Source organism: Oncorhynchus gorbuscha, linkage group LG01, assembly GCF_021184085.1.
Source record: "Oncorhynchus gorbuscha isolate QuinsamMale2020 ecotype Even-year linkage group LG01, OgorEven_v1.0, whole genome shotgun sequence".
Taxonomy (NCBI): domain Eukaryota; kingdom Metazoa; phylum Chordata; class Actinopteri; order Salmoniformes; family Salmonidae; genus Oncorhynchus; species Oncorhynchus gorbuscha.
In genome coordinates, this window is record NC_060173.1 from 12,947,167 (window position 1) to 12,972,340 (window position 25,174).

The 25,174-nt window shown below is 40.8% G+C and overlaps 1 protein-coding gene across 6 annotated transcripts in view; it reads right to left on the bottom strand.

Moving 5' to 3' along the window:
• The window catches only part of LOC124033219 (anoctamin-1-like), a 105,646-nt gene that overhangs the window by 23,549 nt on the left and 56,923 nt on the right, over positions 1–25,174 (bottom strand). For 3 of the 6 annotated variants that reach the window (XM_046345225.1, XM_046345185.1, XM_046345195.1), the window contains 9 exons: positions 24,121–24,185; positions 22,373–22,507; positions 15,467–15,627; positions 10,846–10,928; positions 10,443–10,454; positions 9,658–9,729; positions 9,252–9,329; positions 7,805–7,879; positions 7,295–7,496 (listed from right to left, as the gene is read on the bottom strand). In XM_046345225.1, coding sequence (XP_046201181.1) covers positions 7,295–7,496; positions 7,805–7,879; positions 9,252–9,329; positions 9,658–9,729; positions 10,443–10,454; positions 10,846–10,928; positions 15,467–15,627; positions 22,373–22,507; positions 24,121–24,185 — 883 coding nt within the window. The remainder of the gene's footprint in view (positions 1–7,294; positions 7,497–7,804; positions 7,880–9,251; positions 9,330–9,657; positions 9,730–10,442; positions 10,455–10,845; positions 10,929–15,466; positions 15,628–22,372; positions 22,508–24,120; positions 24,186–25,174) is intronic. The other 3 variants (XM_046345203.1, XM_046345212.1, XM_046345221.1) reach the window with 3 other exon arrangements.

Below are 25,174 nucleotides of genomic sequence, written 5' to 3' on the forward strand. Positions count from 1 at the left end.
GAAACAAGAGTGGCAGGGAGAGGGAGAACGCGTGGAGGAAAAAGGAGAGGAAGACCAAGAGCGGTGGTCTCTAATGAGAAGCACTCACAAACTTCTACAGATGCACAATCGAGAGCATCCTGTCGGGCTGTATCACCGCCTGGTACGGCAACTGCTCCGCCCACAACCGTACGGCTCTCCAGAGGGTAGTGAGGTCTGCACAACGCATCACCGGGGGCAAACTACCTGCCCTCCAGGACAACTACACCACCCGATGTTCACAGGAAGGCCATAAAGATCATCAAGGACAACAACCACCCGAGCCACTGCCTGTTCACCCCGCTACCATCCAGAAGGCGAGGTCAGTACAGGTGCATCAAAGCTGGGACCGAGAGACTGAAAAACATTTTCTATCTCAAGGCCATCAGACTGTTAAACAGCCACCACTAACATTGAGTGGCTGCTGCCAACACACTGACTCAACTCCAGCCACTTTAATAATGGGAATTGATGGGAATTGATGTAAAATATATCACTAGCCACTTTAAACAATGCTACTTAATATAATGTTTACATACCCTACATTATTTATCTCATATGTATACGTATATACTGTACTCTATATCATCTACTGCATCTTTATGTAATACATGTATCACTAGCCACTTTAAACTATGCCACTTGGTTTACATACTCATCTCATATGTATATACTGTACTCGATACCATCTACTGCATCTTGCCTATGCCGCTCTGTACCATCACTCATTCATATATCCTTATGTACATATTCTTTATTCCTTTACACTTGTTTGTATAAGGTAGTAGTTTTGGAATTGTTAGTTAGATTACTCGTTGGTTATTACTGCATTGTCGGAACTAGAAGCACAAGCATTTCGCTACACTCGCATTAACATCTGCTAACCATGTGTATGTGACAAATAAAATTTGATTTGATTTGATTTGAGATAAGGGACACAATTATTGACCATGTTGTAAACCATGGTCTCTCTTTGAGAGAGGCCGGTTTAAGGGTGCAACCAAATCTGCATTAATAGAAGTACGAATTTTCAGTCAAAACAAAAGTTGAGATGTGTATCCTTCAATGATAATTGAACTACATATTACAGTACAATACAGTATGTTCACATTGTTACATGTACTGACATTTTGAAATATATTGATTGTTTTGTGTTTTTCAGTATGATCCAAAGGTTGCCTCCCACAGGAGCGAGAGGCAGAATATTATCAGATGGCAAGAAATTGCCATTGTTGACATGGTAACTGGGCACAATGTAATAAAACTGTGGGAAATTCGGGACAGAGTGCTGGCAAACAATACCGCTGTTGGGAATGTGAATACGGTCAGCACAACGACAATATCACTGTTGGGAATGTGAATACGGTCAGCACAACGACAATATCACTGTTGGGAATGTGAATACGGTCAGCACAACGACAATATCTCTGTTGGGAATGTGAATACGGTCAGCACAACGACAATATCACTGTTGGGAATGTGAATACGGTCAGCACAACGACAATATCACTGTTGGGAATGTGAGTACGGTCAGCACAACGACAATATCATCAATGTTGGGAATGTGAATGTGAATACGGTCAGCACAACGACAATATCACTGTTGGGAATGTGAATACGGTCAGCACAACGACAATATCACTGTTGGGAATGTGAATACGGTCAGCACAACGACAATATCACTGTTGGGAATGTGAATACGTTCAGCACAACGACAATATCACTGTTGGGAATGTGAATACGGTCAGCACAACGACAATATCACTGTTGGGAATGTGAATACGGTCAGCACAACGACAATATCACTGTTGGGAATGTGAATACGGTCAGCACAACGACAATATCACTGTTGGGAATGTGAATACGGTCAGCAGCAACGACAATATCACTGTTGGGAATGTGAATGGTCAGCAAACGACAATATCACTGTTGGGAATCAGCACAACGACAATATCACTGTTGGGAATGTGAATACGGTCAGCACAACGACAATATCACTGTTGGGAATGTGAATACGGTCAGCACAACGACAATATCACTGTTGGGAATGTGAATACGGTCAGCACAACGACAATATCACTGTTGGGAATGTGAATACGGTCAGCACAATGACATTATCCCTGTTGGGAATGTGAATACGGTCAGCACAACGACAATATCACTGTTGGGAATGTGAATACGGTCAGCACAACGACAATATCACTGTTGGGAATGTGAATACGGTCAGCACAATGACAATATCACTGTTGGGAATGTGAATACGGTCAGCACAACGACATTATTACTGTTGGGAATGTGAATACGGTCAGCACAACGATAATATCACTGTTGGGAATGTGAATATGGTCAGCACAACGACAATATCACTGTTGGGAATGTGAATACGGTCAGCACAACGATAATATCACTGTTGGGAATGTGAATACGGTCAGCACAACGATAATATCACTGTTGGGAATGTGAATACGGTCAGCACAACGACATTATCCCTGTTCGGAATGTGAATATGGTCAGCACAACAACAATATCACTGTTGGGAATGTGAATACGGTCAGCACAACAACAATATCACTGTTGGGAATGTGAATACGGTCAGCACAACGACAATATCACTGTTGGGAATGTGAATACGGTCAGCACAACGACAATATCACTGTTGGGAATGTGAATACGGTCAGCACAACGACAATATCACTGTTGGGAATGTGAATACGGTCAGCACAACGACAATATCACTGTTGGGAATGTGAATACGGTCAGCACAACGACAATATCACTGTTGGGAATGTGAATACGGTCAGCACAACGACAATATCACTGTTGGGAATGTGAATACGGTCAGCACAACGACAATATCACTGTTGGGAATGTGAATACGGTCAGCACAACGACAATATCACTGTTGGGAATGTGAATACGGTCAGCACAACGACAATATCACTGTTGGGAATGTGAATACGGTCAGCACAACGACAATGGCCAGAGTCCTAGAGAAACATACAATAAGGAGGAAGCAGTTGTACCCTTTGAGAGAAACGGTGAACGTGTGAAAGAACTCCGGTATCAATATGTCCAGGTAAGATGTCTGTTCAATAACCAAACATACACCGGTATGCATAATGTCAAGTACTGTGGATTTACTGTATTTTAGAGTTACGGAGATGGAAGCAAGGAAAACTGCACATACATTGGTCTTTGTGGAGGAAGCTGGATTCAACCTGACTCTGATTCAACCCCACTCTGCTGCAGTCACAGACTGGTTTACTACACATTCCAGGATGTCAGTACTATTCCTGCCTCCATATTCCCCCTTCCTGAACTCCATAGAGGAGTTCCTCTCTGCGTGGAGGTGGAAGGTTTATGACCAACATCCACATGACCAGATGCTGGATGCCATGAATGTGGGGTGTGGAGACACTTCTCCTGAAGACTGACAGGGTGTGGAGACACTTCTCCTGAAGACTGCCAGGGTGTGGAGACACTTCTCCTGAAGACTGACAGGGTGTGGAGACACTTCTCCTGAAGACTGACAGGGTGTGGAGACACTTCTCCTGAAGACTGACAGGGTGTGGATACACTTCTCCTGCACACTGACAGGGTGTGGAGACACTTCTCCTGAAGACTGACAGGGTTGGATTAGACATTCCAGAAGATACTTTCCATGATGCATCGCCAGAGAAGACATAAGATGTGATGTTGATGAGAACTTGTGGCCAAATGTAGGAGAGAGAGAACTAGAACCCTCACAGTACTGTACAGTATGAGTGATTATACTATACATGAGAACTAGAACCCTCACAGTACTGTACAGTATGAGTGATTATACTATACATGAGAACTAGAACCCTCACAGTACTGTACAGTATGAGTGATTATACTAGATATGTTGATGAGAACTAGAACCCTCACAGTATTGTACAGTATGAGTGATTATACTATACATGTTGATGAGAACTAGACCCCTCACAGCACTGTACAGTATAAGTGATTATACTATACATGTTGATGAGAACTAGAACCCTCACAGTACTGTACAGTATGAGTGATTATACTATACATGTTGATGAGAACTAGAACCCTCACAGTACTGTACAGTATGAGTGATTAAACTATACATGTTGATGAGAACTAGAACCCTCACAGTACTGTACAGTATGAGTGATTAAACTATACATGTTGATGAGAACTAGAACCCTCACAGTACTGTACAGTATGAGTGATTAAACTATACATGTTGATGAGAACTAGAACCCTCACAGTACTGTACAGTATGAGTGATTATACTATACATGTTGATGAGAACTAGAACCCTCACAGTACTGTACAGTATGAGTGATTATACTCTACATGTTGATGAGAACTAGAACCCTCACAGTACTGTACAGTATGAGTGATTATACTATACATGTTGATGATAACTAGAACCCTCACAGTACTGTACAGTATGCGTGATTATACTATACATGTTGATGATAACTAGAACCCTCACAGTACTGTACAATATGAGTGATTATACTATACATGTTGATGAGAACTAGAACCCTCACAGTACTGTACAGTATGAGTGATTATACTGTACTATACATGCCTAGTGGTTAGAGCGTTGGACTAGTAACCGGAAGGTTGCAAGTTCAAATCCCCGAGCTGACAATGTACAAATCTGTCGTTCTGCCCCTGAACAGGCAGTTAACCCACTGTTCCTAGGCCGTCATTGAAAATAAGAATAAGTTCTTAACTGACTTGCCTATTAAAACCAGTTCATCCTAGGGGGGCGCTGTGTCATTATTGGATAAAAAGACGTGCCCGTTTTAAGTGCAATATTACTATACATGAGAACTAGAACCCTCACAGTACTGTACAGTATGAGTGATTATACTAGATATGTTGATGAGAACTAGAACCCTCACAGTATTGTACAGTATGAGTGATTATACTATACATGTTGATGAGAACTAGACCCCTCACAGCACTGTACAGTATAAGTGATTATACTATACATGTTGATGAGAACTAGAACCCTCACAGTACTGTACAGTATGAGTGATTATACTATACATGTTGATGAGAACTAGAACCCTCACAGTACTGTACAGTATGAGTGATTAAACTATACATGTTGATGAGAAGTAGAACCCTCACAGTACTGTACAGTATGAGTGATTATACTATACATGTTGATGATAACTAGAACCCTCACAGTACTGTACAGTATGCGTGATTATACTATACATGTTGATGAGAACTAGAACCCTCACAGTACTGTACAGTATGAGTGATTATACTGTACTATACATGCCTAGTGGTTAGAGCGTTGGACTAGTAACCGGAAGGTTGCAAGTTCAAATCCCCGAGCTGACAAGGTACAAATCTGTCGTTCTGCCCCTGAACAGGCAGTTAACCCACTGTTCCTAGGCCGTCATTGAAAATAAGAATAAGTTCTTAACTGACTTGCCTGTTAAACCAGTTCATCCTAGGGGGGCGCTGTGTCATTATTGGATAAAAAGACGTGCCCGTTTTAAGTGCAATATTTTGTCACAAAAAGATGCTTGACTATGCATATAATTGATAGCTTTGGAAAGAAAACACTCTGACGTTTCCAGAACTGCAAAGATATTATCTGTGAGTGCCCTAGAACAGAAGCTTCAGGCAAAACCAAGATGAAACTGCAACCAGGAAATGAGCAGGATTTCTGAGGCTCTGTTTTTCATTATCTCCTTATCTCCTTATTATCTCCTTATGGCTGTGAATGCGACAGGAATGAGCCTGCCCTATCTATCGTTTCCCCAAGGTGTCTGCAGCATTGTGACGTATTTGTAGGCATATCATTGGAAGATTGACCATAAGAGACTACATTTGCCAAGTGTCCGCACAGTGTCCTGCGTGGAAATTGGTGCGCAAAACTCAGCTGCTGGTATTTTTCCATGGGATTCTGAGATGAAAGCAGGCTTCCACGAACGGCATATCAATGAAGAGATATGTGAAAAACACCTTGAGGATTGATTCAAACAACGTTTGCCATGTTTCGGTCGATATTATGGAGTTAATTTCGAAAAAAGTTCAACGTTTTGGTGACTGAATATTCGTTTAGTTTCGGTAGCCAAATGTGATGTACAAAACGGAGCGATTTGTCCTACACAAAGAATCTTTCAGGAAAAACTGGACATCTGCTATGTAACTGAGAGTCTCCTCATTGAAAACATTCGAAGTTGTTCAAAGGCAAATTATTTTATTTGATTGCTTTTCTGGTTTTTGTGAAAATGTTGCGTGCTAAATGCTATGCTAGCTATCAATACTCTTACACAAATGCTTGATTTTCTATGGTTCAAAAACATATTTTGAAAATCTGAGATGACAGTGTTGTTAAGAAAAGGCTAAGATTGTTTATTTCATTTCATTTGCGATTTTTAGAAATCGTTAACGTTGCGTTATGGTAATGAGCCTGAGGGTGTATTCACGATCCCGGATCCGGGATGGGTAGGATCAGATATAGAAAAAATGAAGGCTATTGAAGCAAATTGCTGCATTTCTGATTCATTCTTGTTATGTACTTTACTACAGTCAATAGAGTGAAAAGGTGTTATTCTTATTCTATAATGAAATACTGATTCATGTGAAATCTTTCAAACTTCAAAGAGAAGTTCATCATTTATGTAATGCAGCAATTCAATGTATGTAATATGTTTTTTAGGTCAATGTGTTATGAGTGACACTGTGTGCTTTCTGAGTGAGAATTCTTGCTTATTTTGAGACATCTATGAAGTGGTTTGAGTGAGTTTTGGAGGTGAGATTAACTGTTTGGCCAAGATGCATGTTGGGTAATGCAGACTGTGTGAAGAGGTTTGAAAAAGTGGCTTCAGTCTTGAACAATGCCTGTTAGCAATTGAAAAAAACTGTAATGGGTCTTTGGCTGCTGTTGCGCTAAGAGTTCACACAAGTTGTCAGACTGATCTAGGCCAGTGATTAAAGGAACACAAAAAGCTACATGTCGGAACCGTCTTTAAAAGTGCTATAACATTATCACATTGAATTAGATTGTTGCACATACCTAGGATGGTGAGCCAGTGGGAGACAGTTCCGTGTCTGTGTGTAAGTTGTCAGACTATGTGTGTGTGTGTGTGTGTGTGTGTGTGTGTGTGTGTGTGTGTGTGTGTGTGTGTGTGTGTGTGTGTGTGTGTGTGTGTGTGTGTGTGTGTGTGTGTGTGTGTGTGTGTGTGTGTGTGTGTGTGTGTGTGTGTGTGTGTGTGTGTGTGTGTGTTATATTGTCAGACTAACGTACCGAGGACAGTGAGCCAGCGGGCGACAGCTCCGTACACCTCATCTAGGATCAGAATGACCACCAGGTTGATGATGGCAGCGGTGGTTTTGACCGTCAGACGGACGTTGGACCGCGTGGTGGGGTTGTTGCTCATGTGCAGCGCTGTCTTAGTGGATATCCGGTAAAGGATGACTCCGAACACTATGGCAAACGTTACCCCGATCTGAAACGGAGAGAGGAGACGGGGAGCAATGGTAAGGTCACCATTGATTTATTCGGGCTGGAGTCCTTTTTCAAGGTCACTTCAATTGTTTAGGAATCACCTGTAACACTCTTAAGAAGCCTTCTCAATTTCAAGAGAACAATCTGAGGCATTGACAGAGAAGTGTTTTTTTCTGCTGAATTACAACCTAAAAGTCTTGCTACAGTACATCTTAAACTGATAGTTTAAACTACACTTTTAAAATCCAGTTGAATAAAGTATCTAAAATACTTCTGAGCAGCTTACATCTTAATATGTGTTGGACTCACCATCAAAAGCATCATGACTACGTTGGTCATGTACGCTGGTAACCGGTCTTTGCACGTCAGCTTTTCTTTTTCTGTCTAAAAGAGGGGCAAACATATTCAGACCTGTCGAGTTACAACCAAGTGTATTGTAACTGTTTGTATGTGAAAATGAACATGATCTGTGAGCAGAAGAATCCAAACAGCGATGGACGGACAGGGGAAAAGCTGGTGTTTTGATGCTGACACGGCCACAACACTGATATAAACATTTCATACACTGACAGTTGTAGTGTTCTCATAGTTCATTCACTATCTTTCAGGCATTCATTAAGTCATTCTCAGCATTCTTTATGCAGCAAATCTCAGTCAGAACATGGTTGCCCCTGAAACAGCACCCTATTCCCTAAATAGTGAGCTACTTTTGACCAGAGCCCTGGTCAAAACTAGTGCACTATATAGGGAATATGGTGTCATTGTAGACACTGCCATGTCAATAATCTTCCAGAAACCATTTGGAACAGAACAGGCGAACATGCTGTCTCTGGCCGGGGTATTCAACCTGGGTCTGCAGCCCCCTAGGGGTCCATAGAGGTAATGCAGGGAGTCCGCATTAACGCATTACTTTTTGTTAAAAGAAATAGAAAAAAAAGTCAAAAAAAATATTTGTATTTTATTTCAATGTAGCATTTCAATGTAGCAAAAACAGAATAAACTAACTTTTAATTACCTAGAGTAGAAAAGAGGAGAAAATCATTTCACAGTCAACTCCTAATGTTCTCTAGCACATTGGAGCTATTTACACTCACTCAAGTGTCTCTCATAGGCTTTGTGCCGCTGGCTACTGGTAAGCTTTTTTGACTTGGGCATTATTTTTTACATGGCTAAACTTTGTTTAAACAGTTAAACAGCTTCCCTTAGCGAAAATGTTAGAGTTTACACTTCCTCTTCCAGGAGGGTGGTCCACAGGCTGGAAAAGGTTGAAGACCCCTGGTCTACGGAACTACAAGAAAACAAATGACACTGGCTCAATCTCACTGCCAAAACATTACAACATGCACCAAGCACTAGCACTACGAAAAAATCAGATCTGAAGAATCTCATCACAGAAAGAAAAATCAACTAATCAAACAGCTGTCAAGAAGAAATGGAAGAGGAGGTTGTAACATCAGCTCTGTAAAAGGTGACGGCGAGCAGAGGTGTGTGGGTGGATCTCAGGAAGAGTGCTATCTACAGTATGTGAAATGGACTGATGTGTCAAGTCTCAGGCTTAATCCAAAATACTACATTTGTGGAAATGTTGTGTGCATAATCAATCGTGTACTTCACAGAAAAAAAGAGCACTGTCGTCTCTATTCATTAAATTAGACCCGACAGGGTGAGTGGGATGATTAGGGCTTGTCTTCGCAGACTTCCATAGTGCAGTGTGTGTGGGATAGGTGTGGATGGGAGGTGAGGACACTGAAAGTACCAGTTTTAGCCCGGCCATGGCAGATTGAACTGTTTGCTTCCATTTGTTTGTGGTTTCTTCTGCTATCTCTGTAGGGTTCTGACAGCCAGAAGACATAAACACAGTAACCCAGGAGAACCGCAAAACAAAAAGATCACAAGAAGGGGAAACCCACTAGTCATGTAAAGGACTGTCACCAGACTGTCGTCTTTAATATAATAATATTTAGTCTAACACCCATATCATATATGTATCATACCATACAATCCATCTACCACTGTAAAGGATTCATCATTTTGTAAGAGACACACACTTTCCAAACATCCAGACTAAAGAAGAGACTGCAAATTAAATCACAAGAACTAAACCAGCAACATAAAATCTAAATGGCTAGCTATAGTAAAAATCCAGAATAACCCATCAGTACCTTTTGTGTCTTGTGTTCTTTCTTCAGGGACTTCTGCATGACTCGGAGCTCGTACTCAGCTCGTGGGTGGTCCTGAGGAGCGAATAGAGACAGAGGCTCTTAAAAATGTATGGACACTGACTGGTACACTCATAAAATACTCCCATCAGGTGCAGGGTTTAATATAGCTGTCACTGTCCACCCAAGTGGAGAGTCCTTGTGACAACAGACTTGGTGTTGAGGTGAGAAGGTTATATAGCCCAGTCAAGTTCTACAGTACAGAGTGGGTAGAATATTTTCAAAGACTACAGTTGACTACAATCGCTGGTCCCCTATTTCTACTGAGATGGTTAGAGGGCTGCAGTGGCTACTGGTCTCCTGCAGCATGAATCTTTGTAGAGGAGATAGGTCAGGGAGACAGAAAGAGACAGAGAAAGGGCTGGTTAGGCCAGGAGATCGTGGGCGGGGCAGCTGAACCTGACATCCGACTCACAGGAGACAGGATGGTACAGGTGCTGTGAGCAAGCCAGAAGCAGTGAGCAATAGGGTTGCAAAATTCCCAGGTTTTCCAGCAATCCTGGTTGGAAGTTGCAGAATTGTGCAACGCTAGTGTGCATTCAGAGAAAGAGTGGTGGTTCAATGAGTAGTGGTGGTTTGTGGGTAGTGGTGGTTTGTGGTGCTTTAGGAGGGCGAGGTGGTGTCCGAGGACAGTCTGAGGAAGAAGAGCCAGTGTGGGGGTAGCAAAGCCAGACGGTGATTGAGGGGAAAAAATATATAGATTTTGTGTAAAATGAAATGTTTCAAACCTTCAGCTCTTCCTGTTGATACCCACGGGGGAAAGAGGAGGACAAGATAGTTACAAAATACCTCAACCTTTAAATATTTTTGGGAAAATGGACTTGAAGTAAAAAATATAATATTTATTTCCATCTACTGTGCCAGTTATTGTTGTGTCTCCAAACAAGACAACGCTGAGGAGAACTGGAATCTAGTTATACACCATTTTCTCTTCTATTCAGTTTCCCATGGCTACTGATGGAATTATGAATAATAAACTATTGTGTGGAGGAATTGTTAGTGGGCAGGAAGAACAGCATTGTAAAACATGAACTCATCATCTCTCAGCATTATTTGGGACAGTCCACAGTATGGTGCTCCCATTTACAAACAAATAGAAGTGGCATTCAAGACTAACAGGAGAGCACTCACCTCCTCCTCCTCGAAGCCTGTCAGATCCCATTCATAGTTGAGACGCATCTGTCTTCTCTTCCAGTGCTCCATGAACATGGCAGCTGCACAACCCAACACAGTTACGAGTTCTGTTAAGAGCCCCTTGAACGCATGAACAACATCATTCTCAGTATCAACAAGATTGTCAGTCCTTGGATCGAGAGTGACTAGTACGAATTTAATCCCTCAGCTGTATACCAAAACAAGTGATGGAGCTGCTGTTTTGTTGTTTTTCAAATCCAAGATTGTAGCATTGAAGATATTACAGTTTGGTAACCATTTACATGACATGTATCTCCATAAAGCATTTGTTTTCATTCAGTAGTTTAAATTTCAACATTGGGCAGATTATGTAGAAAGTTATTATTATCGAGAGGTGCATGTGGAAATGACTTATCAGTTACCTTGGCAGTCCAATTATGGTTCCCCCGACCATGATGATTATGTGCGTGTGGCATAATAAACGTGCTAAAATTAGGATTGCAGCTATCAATTATTAAATGTTTAATGAGAAAAAAATGATCAATTGCCACGTGTGAGGGATGAGGAGCTAAATTTGGGGATAATTCAATGCTTGTGTAGAGATGACATGAATTGGATTCCAGGTATGTTTTAGTCTTGTGGGACAGCAGGGACGGTGGCAGGGACAGTCTATATGCAGACAGGCACCTGGGGCAACTACATGTTCTATTTTTCATCCATAAAATGCTCATCCATCAGAGTGTCTCGGGTTACTTGATGAGTAGTCTCTCTACGGGACGCTCCACAAGCTGCTGTGAAAAATAAACTACCCTTGGTTCTCTGAATGAGACGTTATCACCACTATGGGACATGGGAGATAGTTTCCTATAGTGGTGACATTAGTATTTTGGGGTATTTTATTAGTATACCCCTTACTACTCTTCTTGGGGTAAAAACAGGGTTAAAACAGGGTTAAAATATTACATCATACAAGACATTATTACATCACACAAGACATTATTACATCATACAAGACATGATTATATCATTCAAGACATTATGACATCATTACTCTAATATCACAAATGTACAATATAAAAAAGTGGCGCAGCGGTCTAAGGCACTGCATCTCAGTGCTCGAGGCGTCATTACAGTCCCTGGTTCGATTCCAGGCTGTATCACAGCCGGCGGTGATTGGGAGCCCCATAGGGCGGCACACAATTGGCTCAGTGTCGTCCGGGTTAGGGTTAGGGTTTGGCCGCGGTAGGCAGTCATTGTAAATCAGAATTTGTTCTTAACTGACTTGCCTAGTTAAAAAAAGGATACATAAAAAATACCACAACATTACAATGTTTTCTATCGATTATACTGCTTGCTTGAGTTACTTGATGTGGAAGAGAGTTCCATGTAGTCATGGCTCTGTGTAGTACTGTGCGTTTCCCAAAGTCTGTTCTGGACAGTGAGGAGACCTCTGGTGGCATGTCTTGTGGGAATGTATGAGTGTCTGAGCTGTGTGTTAGCTGTTTGAACAGACAGTTTGGTGATTTCAACATGTCAATCCCTCTCACAAAGACGTGTGATGTGCTCAATCTCACATCTACTTTAAGCCAGGAGAAATTGAGATGCCTGGTATTGAAATTATAGCGCTCTGCGTACATTTAAAGACCAGCCGTGCTGCTCTGTCCTGGGCAAACTGTAATTTGCCTATGTTCTTAGTGGCACTTGACCATATAACTGGGCAGTAGTCCAGGCGGGATAAAACTAAGGCCTGGTCGACTTGTTAGGGATGCTGTTAACTACATTAGGGATGCTGTTAACTACATTAGGGATGCTGTTAACTACATTAGGGATGCTGTTAACTACATTAGGGATGCTGTTAACTACATTAGGGATGCTGTTAACTACATTAGGGATGCTGATATATACATTTGTGGATAACAAAAACAGCATTCTGGTCATAACATTGACTCTGACAGGAGAGACAGGGAGGGAAGACAGGCAATTATCCAAAAATATGTCTCATATATTTACTCCAATTGGTCTGAAAATGGCCTTTCAATTCTCTATATTTCACACACTAAAGTTATTCTATTAAAACTAAATGAGGAGTTTGCATTTTTATGAGTTTGCAAAAAAGTAATCATCAGACTTGAATGTGACCCAGTATATTAATGATGCCTGAGGATGCTGTAACAATGGATTTGGAATAACTGTTTTGGCTAATTGTTAAGGTTTGTCCATGCCCTTTGAGAATAACGTATTGTAGTCCAGTTGAGGTGCAGTAAAACACTAATTCCTATGGCAGTTGCATCATTCTTTCATAACAAAGACACAACATACTGTAACACCAGAACTGATGCAGTACTGTACACGTTAACGTCTCATCCAAACCTATCATGTCACACGCACGCACGCGCACGCACACACACACACACACACACACACACACACACACACACACACACACACACACACACACACACACACACACACACACACACACACACACACACACACACACACACACACACAGGCAAATTAAACCGCAAATAAATCCTGGGTCTGAACCTGTGCCCTCATACAGAGCTACAGTCTATTGCTTCCTGCCTTCAGTCTCAGGCCTCACTGTGACAATGAACAGAACAGGAACGCACCAGCAAAGAGACCATTTTTAAAGGGAAAACATGCATGGTTTAATCCACATAGTAAGACCTCTGTACAGTATAGTGCACAAGGCTGAGTGGCCCACTGGACTGTCATAGAGGAGAGAGTGCCGGAAAGAGAGAAAGAGTATATTAAAGAGCCAGAAAGAGGGAAAGAGTATATTAAAGAGCCAGAAAGAGGGAAAGAGTATATTAAAGAGCCAGAAAGAGGGAAAGAGTATATTAAAGAGCCAGAAAGAGGAGAAAGAGTATATTAAAGAGCCAGAAAGAGGGAAAGAGTATATTAAAGAGCCAGAAAGAGGGAAAGAGTATATTAAAGAGCCAGAAAGAGGGAAAGAGTATATTAAAGAGCCAGAAAGAGGGAAAGAGTATATTAAAGAGCCAGAAAGAGGGAAAGAGTATATTAAAGAGCCGGAAAGAGAGAAAGAGTATATTAAAGAGCCAGAAAGAGGGAAAGAGTATATTAAAGAGCCAGAAAGAGGGAAAGAGTATATTAAAGAGCCAAAGAAAAAGAGTATATTAAAGAGCCGGAAGAGAAAGAGTATATTAAAGAGCCAGAAAGAGGGAAAGAGTATATTAAAGAGCCAGAAAGAGGAAAGAGTATATTAAAGAGCCAAAGAAAAAGAGGAGAAAGAGTATATTAAAGAGCCGAAAGAGAGAAAGAGTATATTAAAGAGCCGGAAAGAGAGAAAGAGTATATTAAAGAGCCAGAAAGAGGGAAAGAGTATATTAAAGAGCCAGAAAGAGAGAAAGAGTATATTAAAGAGCCAGAAAGAGAGAAAGAGTATATTAAAGAGCCAGAAAGAGAGAAAGAGTATATTAAAGAGCCAGAAAGAGAGAAAGAGTATATTAAAGAAAGAGCCAGAAAGAGAGAAAGAGTATATTAAAGAGCCAGAAAAAGAGAGAAAAAGAGCCAGAAAGAGAGAAAGAGTATATTAAAGAGCCGGAAAGAGAGAAAGAGTATATTAAAGAGCCAGAAAGAGGGAAAGAAGGAAAGAAAGAATAGTGGACATGAATGAACAAAGGAAACAAAGAAAGAGGACAAATGGGAGACTGAACATCTAGAAGAACAAAATAGTAGGAAGTGAGGAAGAGCAGACAGTATGAGTATCAGTTGGTAAGAGGGTAGTGCTAGCGGCGCCCAGGTTGAGGGTTCATTTCCTGCATTTCCCGGGATCACATACATACACACATTGAAAATGTATGCCCATAATATGATCATCAATCTATTGGACGACAGCTTGTTTTGGAAGAATGGGTGTTTACATTATCTCTCAGTAAATGTGTTTTCAATCTGTAAAATTATTGACAAAAGTAATCTGTTTTTTGTTTTTTCTCCAGTCAACCTCCACACTAGATGGGTATTATGGGATAGATGTACCACATAAGCCCTTCACTGTATTCCAAACAATCAATAAAAGCATTTTTGTAAAATAAACATATTTTCTTACGATAGAATTTAACTGCATCATTACATAGTATTCTATAATTCTGTTAATTGATTTATACTTTAGATTTGGTTGCTAAGACTTTTGCCATATTTTTTTGAATGAACACCTCACCCAGTTCATTATCAATCCATGGAGATGGACGAGCCCCAACTCACCTTTTTCATCCTCGAGATAAATCAGCTCCCAGGGTACAGCAGAAAAATTATTTTGAAACATGATTAAATTTCTATTTGTTTTCTATTGACCACAATCCTAGGGGTTTCTTTGGAACCTTGGTGTTTGTGGTTATGGTCACAATATTATGGTCTGTCCAGCCCACTGGCATTGATCTGACCTTTGAGCATAGCAATGTGAGGTACCTTGATGTACATGTACACCACCTGGACAAGATGTGAGTCTATCGCAGGGCCTGACTGTATCATCTAGGTGGTTGATTATTGAGTACTGTCCCTATTAAATACATGATACAAATAAATCAAGTTGTGCTGTTTTGTTCTGTTGTGTGGACAAGCCTCAACCTCTTACCCCAGAGGGCCATGAAGATGGAGAAGAAGACGGTGGCAGGGTTGTCAAAGAGGTGGCTGGCCCGGGCCGTCCCGCAGGCTTCCTTCAGTTTCCAGTAACTACAGGCTCTGTCACACAGCGGGCACATGGTGATGTTGTTCTTGGGGTGGCAGATCTCCATGCTGTAGAAAAGGGGGATGGGGGGATGGGGGGGGATACAACAGTCAGCCCTTTTTATCTCATTTTGTCTCCACGGATAAATTATTAGACTGTATTAGTGATTTAAATCCTTGGATGGCTCACAACTTCCTCCAGCTAAATCAAGATCGAGGTACTTATTGTAGGAGCCAAAGCACAGAGAAAGAATCTGGCCGCACATTTTTATTCACAGCCAATAAAGATCAAATACCGGGTAAAAAACTAGGTGTTATTTTAGATTCTGAATTCAATTTCAAATGACACATTAGGAATGTGACCAAAATATTGTTTTTTTTAACACCTGAGGAACATTGCCAAGGTATAGCCATTTCTCTCTCAGGCTGATACAGAGAGACTCATCCATTGGTTTTATTACAAACAGGCTTGACTACTGTAATGTTCTCCTGTCTGGTCTACCCAAGTATGCCATTGGTCAACTACAAAACATACAGAACGCTGCAGCACGGGTACTGACCAAGACCAAACGGAGAGCACACATTACACTGGTTTTAAGGTCTCTGAACTGGCTGACTGTGAGTTTTAGAATACATTTTATTTTATTGATTTTAAAATCAATCCATGATTGTGCACCCAATACATGATCTTTAATGACTTGTTACTTTTATCTCTTATTCTTATCCATATTTTTTAAAACTGCATTGTTGGTTAAATGGCTCGTAAGTAAGCATTTCACTCTAAGGTTATGTTCGGCGCATGTGACTAATACAGTTTGATTTGATGTCAGACATGCTTTTAAGTTCTGTACCCAGTAGGTCCCTCAGGTCCTCTGGCACTGGCCTTTTAACTATCCCAAAGGCTAGGACCTGGAGAGGCAGCCTTTTAACTATCCCCAAGCCTAGGACCAAGAGGCATGGAGAGACAGCCTTTTAACTATCCTAAGCCTAGGACCAAGAGGCATGGAGAGGCATCCTTTAGTTATTATGCCCCCAGCCTCTGGAATAGTCTGCCAGAGAACCTGAGGGGGGGGACAAAACTGTGGGCAGATTTAAAAGAGATCTTAAAACACATTTCTTTAGCTTTGCTTTTCATTAGGGTCCTTTTTTTGTCATTCTTAATTTTTTTATCTTATGGTTGTTGATATTTCAGCTTTGATTTTCATTGTTTTTTATTTGTTTTATCCTGTGAAGGACATTGCGTTGCATTCCATGTCTGAAATGTGCTATATAAATAAAGCTTGATTTGATTTGACTACCACCAGTGGGTGTTACTATGCCAGCCTGTCAAGCTAGAGCAGTGGCTCCCAAACTTGGGGTCGGCACCCCATGTGGGGTCCCCTTTTTAAAAAATGTCATCCTAATTTTACTAGGCAAGTTAGTTAAGAACAAATTCTTATTTACAATGACAGCCTACACTGGCCCAACCCGGATGACGCCGGGCCAATTGTGCGCCGCCCTATGCGACTCCCAATCACAGCCAGTTGTGATGCAGCCTGGAATCGAACCAGATTGTCTGTAGTGACTCCTCTTGCACTGAGATTTAGTGCCTTAGACCGCTGCTCCACTCGGGAGCCCTGAAATAGTCATTTCCCCTATGAAAATCTGTTCTTTTATCAAACAAATTAATAACTGTATCTCTTTAAATGGGAATAGAATACAACCTTTCAGTGTCAACTAATGACCTCTTACAGTATTGGAATGTGTTTTCATCTCGTTATTATGAAGGACCAAAAATGTGGTGAATATGAACACACAGCGTGAATTAAGGAGTATAATCTATTTCCAAGTGGGGTTCCCACTATTTTCAAGTGTCAACTTAGAGTTGCATGCAGTAAAAGTTTGGGAACCCCTGAGCGAGAGTGTCTTTTGACTTCTGTAGATTGAATACGTTATACAAGTTACAGAATTCAGGTAAATATGGTGAATGTACACCCGCACCTCAACCCACAAGTGTTTTGAAAGAAATCTCTACGTTCGCTGAAAATACTATTCATGAACATATTTACACAATAATGTCAGGGATCTGGGTTATGTAGATGAATTAGGTCTAGTCTCACGAGTCCGATGCTCCACACTGTAGACCGCTGGAGCTCAAGACTAAGTCAGATCTTAAATGTATATTCCGTTCTTGTTTTATATAACAGGTGAGTCAGGCTAACTGTAATAAGATCACATGTCTGTGGGGGATTGTGAGCAGCATGGCAGAGGATCTGGACACAGATAGCACAGTCTGTCAAACTATCCTGACGGAGATAAGAGATGTTAGCCAGGGGAGGTTCATTTCCTCATCTTGTCATCTACATCAACCAGATGTTGGACATCACAAATCCACAGAGTGATCTGGACTACATCATAAAAACGTCATTAAACTGCGTTATTTATAATGTCAGGAAGTGAAGATGATTTAAGACGTTAGTCACAAGCCAGGGAGCAGTAACAGGACAGGACAGAGCTACAGCGCAAGGCAGGTATTCTGAACTGGGAACGAGGTGATGGCTATATTAAATACTGTAGGTGATGGCTATATTAAATAATGTAGGTGATGCTATATTAAATACTGTAGGTGATGGCTATATTAAATAATGTAGGTGATGGCTATATTAAATACTGTAGGTGATGGCTATATTAAATACTGTAGGTGATGGCTATATTAAATAATGTAGGTGATGGCTATATTAAATAATGTAGGTGATGGCTATATTAAGTAGTGAAATAGTGAAATTTAAAAAAAAGTGGTGCATGCATATGTATTCACCCCCTTTGCTATGAAGCCCCTAAAAACGATGTGATGCAACCAATTACCTTCAGGAGTTACATAATTAGTTAAATAAAGTCCACCTGTGTGCATTCTAAGTGTCACATCATCTGTCACATGATCTCAGTATATATAACCCCTGTTCTGAGAGGCCCCAGAGTCTGCAACACCACTAAGCAAGGGGCACCACCAAGCAAGCAACACCATGAAGACCGAGCTCTCCAAACAGGTCAGGGACAAAGTTGTGGAGAAGTACAGATCAGGGTTGGGTTATAAAAAAATATCAGAAATTTTGAACATCCCACAGAGCATCATTAAATCCTTTATTAAAAAATGGAAAGAATATGGGACCACAATAAACCTGCCAAGAGAGGGCCGCCCACCAAAACTCACAGACCAGGCAAGGAAGGTATTCATCAGAGATGAAACAAAGAGACCAAAGATAACCCTGAAGGAGCTACAAAGCTCCACTGCGGAGATTGGAGTATCAGTCCATAGGACCACTAAGCCGTACACTACACAGAGCTGGACTGTACGGAAGATTGGCCAAAAAAAAACCTTTGCTTAACCTCTTCAACCTATGGGGGCGCTATGTCATTATTGGATAAAAAAACGTGCCCGTTTTAAGCGCAGTATTTTGTCACGAAAAGATGCTCGACTATGCATATAATTGGCAGCTTTGGAAAGAAAACACTCTGACGTTTTCAAAACTGCAAAGATATTATCTGTGAGTGCCCCAGAACTGATGCTACAGGCGAAACCAAGATGAAACCTCAAACAGGAAATGAGCTGAATTTTTGAAGCTCTGTTTTACTATCGTCTCCTTATATGGCTGTGAATTTTTTATTTTACCTTTATTTAAGCAGGCAAGTCAGTTAAGAACATTGGTTCAGAATGTGCCGTGAACGAGCTTATGCTCTCTGCCGTTCGTCCAAGATGTCTGCAGCATTGTGACGTATTTGTAGGCATATCATTGGAAGATTGGCCATAAGAGACTACATTTGAAAGGTGTCCGCCCGGTGTTCTTTGTTGAAAATGGTGCGCAATTGTCAGTGGCACTCATTTTACTATGCGATACAGAAGGAGAAGCACACTTCCAGGAATGATACATCATTGAAGAGATATGTAGAAAAACACCTTGAGGATTGATTCTAAACAACGTTTGCCATGTTCCAGTCGATATTATGGAGTTATTTTGGGAAAAGTTTGGCGTTTTTATAACTGAATTTGTGTTTTTTTTTTGTAGCCAAACATGACGCAGAAAACGGACCGATTTCTCCTGCACAAATAATCTTTCAGGAAAACTGAACATTTGCTCTCTAACTGAGAGTTGAATTGAAAACATCCAAAATTCTTCAAAGATAAATGATATATTGAATGTTTTTGCTGGTTTTTGTGACAATGTTGCCTGGTGATGCTAACGCTAAATGCTAATGCTAAATGCTAACGCTAAATGCTAAATGCTAGTTTTGCTATGGTAGAGAAGCATATTTTTGAAAATCTGAGATGACAGTGTTGTTAACAAAAGGCTAAGCATGAGAGCTAGCATATTGATTTCATTTCATTTGCGATTTTCATGAATAGTTAACGTTGCGTTATGGTAATGGACTTGAGGCTGTAGTCATGATCCCGGATCCGGGTTGGCTCGACGCAAGAAGTTAAAGAAAAAATAACTAAACACGTTTGGTGTTCGCCAAAAGAAGTGGGAGACTTCCCAAACATATAGAAGAAGGTACTATGGTCGGATGAGACTAAAATTAAGCTTTTTGGCCATCAAGGAAAATGCTATGTCTGGCGCAAACCCAACACCTCGCATCAACCCGAGAACACCATCCCTACATGTTTCTGGCAGCATCATGCTGTGGGGATGTTTTTCCTTGGCAGGGACTTTGAAACTGCTCAGAGTTGAAGGAATGATGGTGCTAAATACAGGGAAATTCTTGAGGGAAACCTGTTTGTCTTCCGGAGATTTGAGACTGGGACGGAGGTTCACCTTCCAGCAGGACAAGGACCCTAAGTATACTGCTAAAGCAACACTTGAGTGGTTTAAGGGGAAACATTTAAATGTCTTGGAATGGCTTAGTCAAAGCCCAGACATAAATCCAAGTGAGAATCTGTGGTATGACTTAAAGATTGCTGTACGCCAGAGGAACCCATCCAACTTGAAGGAGCTGGAGCAGTTTTGTCTCGAAGAATGGGCAAAAATCCTAGTGGCTAGACGTGCCAAGCTTATAGAGACATATCCCAAGAGACTTGCAACTGTAATTGCTGACTTTGGGGGGGTGAATTGTTTTGCACGCTCAAGTTTTCTGTTTTTTTTGTCTTGTTTCTTGTTTGTTTCACAAGAAAAAATATTTTGCATCTTCAAAGTGGTAGGCATGTTGTGTAAATGATACAACCCCCACAAAAAAGGGTGGTGAATATTTTCGCAAGCCACTGGAAATGTCTGCTTGTTCTAGTTTTGTCCTTGCAACAAGTTTTGTTAGTTACACTTTCTTTATACTGTTACTCACTGTAAACTATTCTATTTATCTTTAAACCAATACAGTCTAAAGCTATTATCTCACTGTAAACTATTCTACAGTCAAAAGCTGTCACAATATCTCACAGTAAACCAATCTACAGTCTAAAGCTGTCACAATATCCCACTGCCACTCTACAGTCAAAGATGTCAAATATCCCAGTAAACCACAAACCACTCCCACTAAACCACTCTAAAAAATCTGTCACAATATCCCACAGTAAACCACTCTACAGTCTAAAGCTGTCACAATATCCCACAGTAAACCACTCTACAGTCTAAAGCTGTCACAATATCCCACAGTAAACCACTCTACAGTCTAAAGCTGTCACAATATCCCACAGTAAACCATTCTACAGTCAAAAGCTGTCACAATATCCCACAGTAAACCACTCTACAGTCAAAAGCTGTCACAATATCTCACAGTAAACCACTCTACATCCTAAAGCTTTCTGTTTCAATATCTACATCCTAAAGCTGTATGTTACAATATCTACATCCTAAAGCTTTCTGTTACAATATCTACATCCTAAAGCTGTCTGTTACAATATCTACATCCTAAAGCTGTCTGTTACAATATCTACATCCTAAAGCTGTCTGTTACAATATCTACATCCTAAAGCTGTCTGTTACAATATCTACATCCTAAAGCTGTCTGTTACAATATCTACATCCTAAAGCTGTCTGTTACAATATCTACATCCTAAAGCTGTCTGTTACAATATCTACATCCTAAAGCTGTCTGTTACAATATCTACATCCTAAAGCTTTCTGTTACAATATCTACATCCTAAAGCTTTCTGTTACAATATCTACATCCTAAAGCTTTCTGTTACAATATCTACATCCTAAAGCGGTCTGTTACAATATCTACATCCTAAAGCTTTCTGTTACAATATCTACATCCTAAAGCTGTCTGTTACAATATCTACATCCTAAAGCTGTCTGTTACAATATCTACATCCTAAAGCTGTCTGTTACAATATCTACATCCTAAAGCTGTCTGTTACAATATCTACATCCTAAAGCTGTCTGTTACAATATCTACATCCTAAAGCTTTCTGTTACAATATCTACATCCTAAAGCTGTCTGTTACAATATCTACATCCTAAAGCTGTCTGTTACAATATCTACATCCTAAAGCTTTCTGTTACAATATCTACATCCTAAAGCTGTCTGTTACAATATCTACATCCTAAAGCTGTCTGTTACAATATCTACATCCTAAAGCTTTCTGTTACAATATCTACATCCTAAAGCTTTCTGTTACAATATCTGAAGTGAATCAATTGGATGTGGGAATATAATGAGGTCCTACATCTACTTGAGCTATGTCTCTGGCTTTCCATTTGGTCTCTTCTTCAATCATTTCAATGGTCTTAGACACTTTACACACAGTGAATTACTTGTATAAATTATAACCTCAGGCAGACATGCCCTATGATACTACCGGCTAGAACCAATGATTATGTCCTTGGCTGTGTATGGGGCTAACCTGGGAATGTTGTCGTCTACGGTGGCACAGCCATACAGGAACACGATGACTCCCACTAGAGAAGCAGGGATCAGCATTTGGGTGTACAGCCCCAGCCATGCAAAGTACAGCCCTATCTTCTCCCCAAAGTACTTCCTGCATAGGAAACAATACAGCAATCTCATCTTTCAAATAGAATAGAAATAATAGAATGGAATACAATATAATAGAATGTAATACAATATAATAGAATACAATACAATATAATATAATGTAATACAATATAATACAATGTAATACAATATAATACAATGTAATACAATATAATACAATGTAATACAATATAATAGAATAAAATATAATAGAATGTAATTTAATTGTCACGCTGTGATCTGTTTCACATGTCCCTGTGATTGTCTCCACCCCCTCCAGGTGTCACTTATTTTCCCCAGTGTATTTATCCCTGTGTTTCCTGTCTCTCTGTGGCAGTTCGTCTTGTTTTCCCCAGTGTATTTATCCCTGTGTTTCCTGTCTCTCCTTGCCAGTTCATCTTGTTTTCCCCAGTGTATTTATCCCTGTGTTTCCTGTCTCTCTGTGCTAGTTCATCTTGTTTTCCCCAGTGTATTTATCCCTGTGTTTCCTGTCTCTCTGGGCCAGTGTATTTATCCCCGTGTTTCCTGTCTCTCTGGGCCAGTTCATCTTGTTTTCCCCAGTGTATTTATCCCTGTGTTTCCTGTCTCTCTGGGCCAGTTCATCTTGATTTCCCCAGTGTATTTATCCCTGTGTTTCCTGTCTCTCTGGGTTCATCTTGTTTTCCCCAGTATTTATCCCTGTGTTTCCTCTCTCTCCTTGCCAGTTCATCTTGCTTTCCCCAGTGTATTTATCCCTGTGTTTCCTGTCTCTCTGGGCCAGTGTATTTATCCCTGTGTTTCCTGTCTCTCTGGGCCAGTTCATCTTGATTTCCCCAGTGTATTTATCCCTGTGTTTCCTGTCTCTCTGGGTAGTGTATTTATCCCTGTGTTTCCTCTCTCTCCTTGCCAGTTCATCTTGTTTTCCCCAGTGTATTTATCCCTGTGTTTCCTGTCTCTCTGAGCCAGTGTATTTATCCCTGTGTTTCCTCTCTCTCCTTGCCAGTTCATCTTGTTTTCCCAAGTGTATTTATCCCTGTGTTTCCTGTCTCTCTGTGCCAGTTCGTCTTGTATGTTTTTGTCAAGTCAACCAGGGTGTTTCTCCACTTACTCCTTTTCTATTCTCTTTTGCTAGTCTTCCTGGTTTTGACCACTGCCTGACTCTGGACTACTTTCCCACCTGCCTGATCATCCTGCCTGCCCTGACCTTGAATCTGCCTGCTCTTCGGTACCTATTAGACTCTGAACTGGTTTTGAACTTTGACCTGTCCACGACCATTCTCTTGCCTACTCCTTTTTGGATTATTAAACATCTTAAACTCCAACAATCTGCCTCCTGTTTCTGCATCTGGGTCTTGCCTTGTGTCATGATAATAATAGAATACATAAAAGAACATAGAATACGTATAAAGTATTTATAAATATATAAAGTATTTCCTGCATTAGGAAGAACATATTGCATTAGAAGGTTAGGCGCAACACTTTCTGCATTATGAAACAAACAAGGTTTATTTGATATAAAAATGAAAAACATAATGTGACATTGCAATCTAAACAGACCTTCACCAGATAGCGATTGAGGAAGAACAGAGCAATCTCAGAAATAACGTTCCAGATTCACTATAGGAAACTTTCCCTCACCTTACTAGCCCGATAGGCTGGTATTTGTAAAATACACTGTAACTCGCCCACTCCTCATACAAGAGCTGAAACACAGAACAACAAAATGTCAAAACATAACAGGCATTACAGGGTCCACACTTAAAAAGGAGAGTTTAAAAGTCATATTTTGATTTGTCTATTCTTTGAAGAGGCAACAAGACAGAGCAGATGTTTCGACTGTTAGGCCACCATCAGTGCTATTGCTTTCAAACCAGCATGCATTCACTTCAATCTTTCAGCACTTCTTCCTTATGACTCTCACTGACAATTATATCCGTCTCAGCTCTTAGTCAAGCTCCTGTAACCATGATTGCTGGAGAGAGAGTGTGTGAGAGCTGTGAATGGGTCTTTGACCTCTGAAAGCTGATATGAGCTGTAGTTGGAGACCGAGGACCAGAGAGGGTCAGAGAAGGTCAGATACATTTGAAGTCAGCTCTCTTTTCTTCCCTCATTTGATGACAGATGTCAGGTGGAACCTAGAGAGAGAGAGAGCGTGCTAACTGTGGCAAATGAAAGGGTGGCAGGTGTGAAGGGGAGAGGGGAAGAGAAGGGGGAGACAGAAGTGGGGAGATAAATGGGGGGGTTGAGGTTGTGACTGGTGGGGGAACAGGGGAGAGCTGTGCAGGGAGAGGGGGGAAAGGTTGAAGAGCAGGGGGGAAACAGACAGGGGAAGGAGTCAGGAATTGTGAGGAACAGAGGGGAGACAAATGGGGGAGGGGAGGCAAAGGTTGTGAATGGTGGATGGAGAACACAGTGCACATTATTGGGATCTGGGGACACAGCTGTGTTCCTTCAATCCAGTACTATTATGTCCTTGTCCTGTCCTCCCTCTCTGTGACACCACTCACTCATTTATAATCTATCTATCCATCCGCCTGTCTGATCAACACCCTTTATGTTGATGTTCTACTGGCTGACTGCTTTCATCAAACACTAGAGTACAACTGTGAAGCTGAACATTATTGCACAACAATATCATTATCTGTTATTGAAAGACAGATTCGTTTTTTTTCTTTCTCGTCTCATTCATACT